At 38.0% G+C, this 6,573-nt stretch overlaps 1 protein-coding gene across 1 annotated transcript in view; it reads left to right on the top strand.

Moving 5' to 3' along the window:
* Positions 1-6,573, top strand: part of LOC105627936 (mucin-17) — an 11,887-nt gene that overhangs the window by 3,278 nt on the left and 2,036 nt on the right. Inside the window, exons 2-4 of the mRNA XM_012209208.1 lie at positions 2,416-4,757; positions 5,492-5,948; positions 6,159-6,351. Of these exons, the coding sequence (XP_012064598.1) occupies positions 2,416-4,757; positions 5,492-5,948; positions 6,159-6,351 (2,992 nt within the window). The remainder of the gene's footprint in view (positions 1-2,415; positions 4,758-5,491; positions 5,949-6,158; positions 6,352-6,573) is intronic.

Consider the following 6,573-nt stretch of genomic DNA (forward strand, 5'->3'; position numbering starts at 1 on the left):
ATATATATATATATATATATATATATATATATATATATATATATATATAAAAGGCTCATGCAATAACGCGATGGGTTCAATTTAATTCACGTAAATAATTCACGAAGTTTGTTACAAAGCTTTCGGATCATCGTGCGTATTTAATGCAACGCTCTCCCGTTTTGAGCAAACTTCTGTTAAACATAACATCAACAACGAGCGTTTAATGCTCGTATTGCATCACTTGTCTCACAATAATTAATTAAGATGTATGCACTTTATGCTTTCATACATACATTGTTTATTAACTAGCATGCCTTACATGCTTCAGAATGGGCATAATCGTGCTCCTACGGCTCACCTAGTCAACCCATTTTTCACAACACTGTGCACAATCCCGCGGCTAATCTAAATTGCAAATTGCCCTCTTCTATTTTCCGCGTCGCGTAGAAAAGAAAGTTGTACCCACGACGGACGTAGCAAAAAATATGTAAATTTTGCGCGAGAACATATTTACGTAACAAAAGCGGGTATATAAAAACGAATTTAATTCTTCAAGTTCCTAATCAGTTGAGAACTTTCTACCATAACTTGATATTGTTGTTGTACATCATTATATATATTGTCCTAACATCACAAATAAAAAAAATTTATCGCGCAAATTTTTATTTCATATTGTTATTTGATAAATAATTTTATTACTTTACATTTATCGCAATTGATAGTTATTTTTTTATCTTGCAATATATAAAAAATCCGAAAGACGAAAGGTGTATAGAAGATATATGAGAAATATAGAACATCTTTCAGTTAATCAGACAATTTTATGGCGAGTTTGTTTTATAGGCTCCACATTTGTGTTCTTCGAATATGTGTTTGGAAACGAGCGAATGCAGTATATTGAAACTGATAAATATGAGATAGATCGGTAAGACGCGAGAGTCCACGCATAGCAAAAATCTGGAACGCCAACCGCGAGTATCCAGACGGATCGCGGAGTAGGTCATCATATATCGGCAGTGTGCAAGCACGTAGAAGGCACGTGCGGCGGAGCCTACATGCCTGCTCGTCTATGCTTTGGTCAGCTAAGCATAACCGGAAAAAGATAGACGCGTTGTGCAAACACAACACACGCGCAAAACGAGCGTGCATCTCGTAACCGACGTTTTCGCGCCGTATATCCCGATATTAATTCAATATTGATGCTAATTCATATTTTCTTTCGCGTGCTCGAGAAAAACAAGCAAGAGAAACAGGAAAGATGTTATCGTCTAATCTATAAGATGGGAATTAAACGAAAGAGCGAGGATAACTTTTTGAAGAAATAACCTTCCTTTCCCCTTTCTTAAATCGATATCTACGCGATATCTATATTTATACTCTTCTTGCTTCGTTCATTCTATTACAACATCGATGACTAAAATGGAAACGTTGCAAAGATAAACGATGTCCATATATTTTGGCCCACGCAAAAACGGTTGTTTAACATCTCTACCATGGGTTACATATCGCAACCAATAAATCCTCGATCCAATATTCGATTTCTCTTTAAGGGTAAATCGAAATTTGGGGCAGTATTTCGAGCTACGTGAACGCGGTACTCTTCCGCAACCCAAATACCAACCGGAGCGAACTTTGGATGCCTCTTCGCAACATGCTACGATAATTTATTTTACGAAAATAAACTTTTATCGTTTTTTTTCTTCAGAAATTGCAAAAATTCTTTACTAATATCTTATGATATACACGTAAAATAAACGACCAAAAGACCTCACGTTAATTATATGGAAAATTGGATCTTAGTGAAATGACTTAATTTTCACATATATAATAATAAAAGATATCATAGACACAAAACTGATGCACTCTAAAAAATATCAATATGGATTTTACATCTACCGGTGTCCGTAATTCTTACTGTATTAGTATTAATATTAACAACAATGTAATGTGGTTTTAAATCCATCTCATAATGGTGTTGATATAAATAATAAGATTTTAAATCCATACTAGCTGGTGTTAATGTGAACACTAACACGAGAATTGTATGTATAGACACCGCATGTATTAAATCGATATTTTTTTTAAAGTGGATAATTTTTGAGCTATAGTATATCAAAAGTATACGATGTGAGCACAATTTATATATCCTAGCTCAAAAACTATTCATTATTGAACTTTGTATTTATGAATTCTTGTTCATCACATTATAAAACATTATATATAAAAACTCATTCACTGGGACCAATTTTCCATGTAATTAGTGCAGGATCCTTTATAAACACATCGTATAAATAATATTTTCTTTATATATACGCTACTTTTTAATTCTATCTTAAATTAACTTTTTGCAAAACAAAAAGTCGTGAAGTCCTTATAAGATTGATTGATAAGATTGAACCTATAAGATTGACTTTTATTATAATTATCTTTCAGGTAGAAAGCTGTTCGGTGGTTACACGATAGTGCCGAAGGTGTGCCGGCCGTCTTTGCCATCGCGCAAGTCGAGCGAGCCACCGATATGCATGTTTAATTATGAATGCACACGGCGTAACGGTGAGGTCGTCGGTGCCTGCATGGACGGCTTCCTTTTCGGTGCATGCTGCCAATTACCACCGAAGAGCTCGATAAATAGCAACGATGATCTATCCAACACCGAGGAGTTTATCAATTTAGAACAGATCGACCATGTACCCGATATACCTATCCTGCTGAATTCGGACGGCATGCCGATTGGCATGTCATCGAGTGGCGAGACCACGAAGACTGATAAGCCAAATGTCTCTAATGACAGCGAAATGATATACACGAAAATCTCTAGTTCGAATCAAGATTCTTCACCGATGTTATCGTTATCAAACAATGCCGAAAAAATTCAATTTCCCCAACAGACAAATATAAATCAATTGGCCGAGGGCTTTCCAGTTCTTTTGGGTCAGCAGGACATTATCGATGATCTAAGATTGCCAGAATTATTGATGCATTCAGATTCTAATAACGATATTCAGAATCATCAAGATCCGCCAAGGGAGAAACCAATCACTACGTTGCTGAGTCCCGATCAAATTTTGCAAATAGCGGATCCAGTCGATCAGCTTCCGGCATTGTTCTCGCACGGACTAAGCCAGAACAACCACAGCGATCCAGAGACGATATTGTTGAATGAGAACGGTACAATGCTTGAGGAGATCAATAATCCGGACGAGATTTTCCGTCCCTCCTCCACTGAAATGCCGATCGATAAAATCACACAAGATGGAAATATGTGGATAAAATTTTCAGAGCAGACTGAATCCTCCATGCCGGAATTGACGTCGCAAACTTCCAAATTAACATCTATGATAATGAATGTGCCCATGGTGACTCAGATGTACACCAACGTGCAAAAGCTCACGAATGATTTATCCAGCACATTGCTGACAAACACATTCGAGAAAACGAGCACAGTCGAGAAGAAAATGACTACAAAAATGATGACGAATTCAATAAAAATTGAAACTACTACGCCAATGACCTCCTCCAGCAACAAAGATGACTTGGTGAAGGTACCTACAATTATATACGATTTGCCATCGGGCAACAAGAAGAAGGATGATGTTATTTACGACAAAGAGGAAATCGCCATTAATCACATAATCTCTATTCTGAATGACACCACACCGAATGCGGACGTATCAGTGACTCTTCCGGTTCCTAATTCCTCGCCGGTTCAGGCCTGGGTGAGTATTGACGAGACCTCAAAACCTATCCATCATGTCAAAGTCAGTTCTGCAAATTATCGACCTACAACGCCTGCGTCCTCGACTTTCCCGTACAGTTATTACAAACCTGGTTTCACACAGTCTAAACCTTCGTCGGCGTACTACAACTACGAGCTCGTACCTACCGAGACAACTTATACGTCGCACCATCAGACATCAAGTGGCTCACGACCATCCACGCAAACGTACTCCGGCGCTTCCAGCGGCAGTTTTATCAGCAACCGACCTACGACGAACCCTCCGGCGCCAACCGTGATAGTTCTCGGCCCGCTTGGAACGAGCTTTACCACGCAAACTACTCAGAAACCCGTCACGAGAAAACCTTCGGGCACAACTATCAAGCCCACTTCAATTTCGATTAAAACTACTCCTGTTAGACCTATCACCCTAATCACCAAGAAACCCAGCGTGTCCACTACCATAACTCACAACATCAGCACCGTAATTTCCAACGTCGCCAACAATAATGTGGTCTCTACTAGCTATATCAGTGTCAACCTGAAGGATGGCACCAGCGTGAAACCAACAGTTGATGTTAACACCGAGGCGATCGAGGAAAATGCGAGCACAAAGACTCGGCCGAGCACGAAAAAGCCTGTGATTTGGACCACGGTCTCTTCGTGGTCGAACAAACCAACGTTCAATCTAAAGCCATCGACGTCCAGCGTCAATTGGTCAAACAATAATTTGACGCCAGTTAATAATATTATATTCAAAGATACCGTAAACAAGGCTACCAGCACTACCTCTGCACCTTGCGATGATGAGACTGCGGCACCAGACGATCTTATTAATTTTCCACCAGTGCGGAATCCGAACCTTAATATCTCTATGCCGATCTCGCAGCAGGAGAAGCCGACAATTGTTGAGGCGTACAATAACACCGGGTATCCGGATATCGAACTCATCAGCGAGCACGATATTCCGACGCCCACGTTTGTTGAGGACGATGTGCTGACAAACAAAGTTGACGCTTTCGTTGTCAAACTCGTCGAGTCGCTGCAGGGTACTTTTGAGGTAACAAGATAATTTGTTTTTACCAGCGAGAGAATTTTATATTCCTGTGTTGTTTAACGAAGTTTTAGATTACTTTGAGTTTTTATGCAACGGTAGTTTAATGTTCAGCGTTTTGAGCGTTACGAGTAGATAAACACAGTTTACATTAATGTCTCATTATTTTTAGACTTATAAATTAAAACGTTGAAAGCTTGTTGCTTTTAAATTTTTTATGCTCTCTTACTTCTAAAAATTTTGCATACTTTATGAGTTAATTTTGCTCGAGCAACATGAAAGCGACAAGATAAATTCAAACATTAGTATAAACTCAAAAGTTGTCTCACATATATTGTCCATGTTAAACTGACATATTAAACTTGCATTATTTTTAATTAAAGATACATTATTCTTTGTTCATTTTTAGTTCATTTAATAGATTATTACATTGTTTTAACCTTTTAAATTTTTTAAAAATTGCTTAATATTAATTATTAAAGTGCCCTTGAATTTAAAAAAAAAAATTTTTTTAACATGATTCCAATCAGGAGGGTTAATAATAAATATCTCGATCCGTATTCAGGACGCACTTTTATCAATAAATGCGCTTTTATTTTTGAAATTCTATAAGCATCGTGAACTATATACTAAGTGCGTTCAACATTATTATAAGCGGATTCTAAATACTGAATACGAGCCTTTGTTTTTAACATAGAATACTTGTGTAATTTATTCTTCTTTTCTGATCGCTTTTTTAGAATCTAAAAGACATAGTCTACACTCGAAATGGCACCGTAGAGAATTCAACAACATCTTCTACCGTAACGAAAAGACCTGCAACTGGAAGCACTACGACAAAAAGACCTACGCGAAAGCCCACTAGACCGGCATCGTCCTCGTCGTCGACGACGACGAAGAGGCCATCCGCGACTACTAAGAGGCCTACTCGTCCAACTCAGAAACCGTCCGAGAAGCCAACGCGTCCTACTAAAGCAACTACTTCGAAACCTAAACCAAACACATCGCAGAACGTTACAACAAAAAGGCCGCAAGTAATAACGAGGCGTCCGACAAAACCGACCAGGAAACCCACGACTGCATCGTCCAGCAGTACGGAGGCAATTCCGCTAGAAGAAGAACAGAATCTGCACACGACTGCAAGCAGCATTGCAGAAACGAATGTCATCCAGCAGAACGTAGCCGATTTTAGGACTCGTAAGTGAGCAGTCGACAAGTTCGCAAAGTTTTTGTAAAAAATTCTACAAATAAAAGATCCGAACATCTAAATCGGAATCTCGTTTCTTTTCTGCTTTTTCACTAAACCTTATATTACTCTGTTTCAAATCCTTTATGAAAATGTATATTTTTAATCGCAATTATCACGACTGTTATTGCGGTCACCATAATGATTAATTGCGATAACAGAATGCGGCGTAAGACCTCTGGTCTCAAAAAGATCAGGAAAAGTAGTCGGCGGAAAAGGCGCAGATTTCGGAGAGTGGCCATGGCAGGTTTTGGTTCGCGAGGCGACTTGGCTCGGCTTGTTCACGAAGAATAAATGCGGAGGTGTACTTATCACCGATAAATATGTGATAACAGCGGCCCATTGTCAACCAGGGTACGTTATACAAATTTATTTTAAATTTCACCGAAAATGAATAATTAACATAAATAATATATTTATGTCTATATAACTATATCATATTATTAACTTTATATATATATATATATATATATATATATATATATAGAGAGAGAGAGAGAGAGAGAGAGAAGAAGAAGAAGAAGAAGAAGAAGAAGAAGTATTATATATATATATATATATATCTCTCTTCTCTCT

The sequence above is a fragment of the Atta cephalotes genome, assembly GCF_000143395.1.
Source record: "Atta cephalotes unplaced genomic scaffold scaffold00011, whole genome shotgun sequence".
In the NCBI taxonomy this organism is placed as follows: domain Eukaryota; kingdom Metazoa; phylum Arthropoda; class Insecta; order Hymenoptera; family Formicidae; genus Atta; species Atta cephalotes.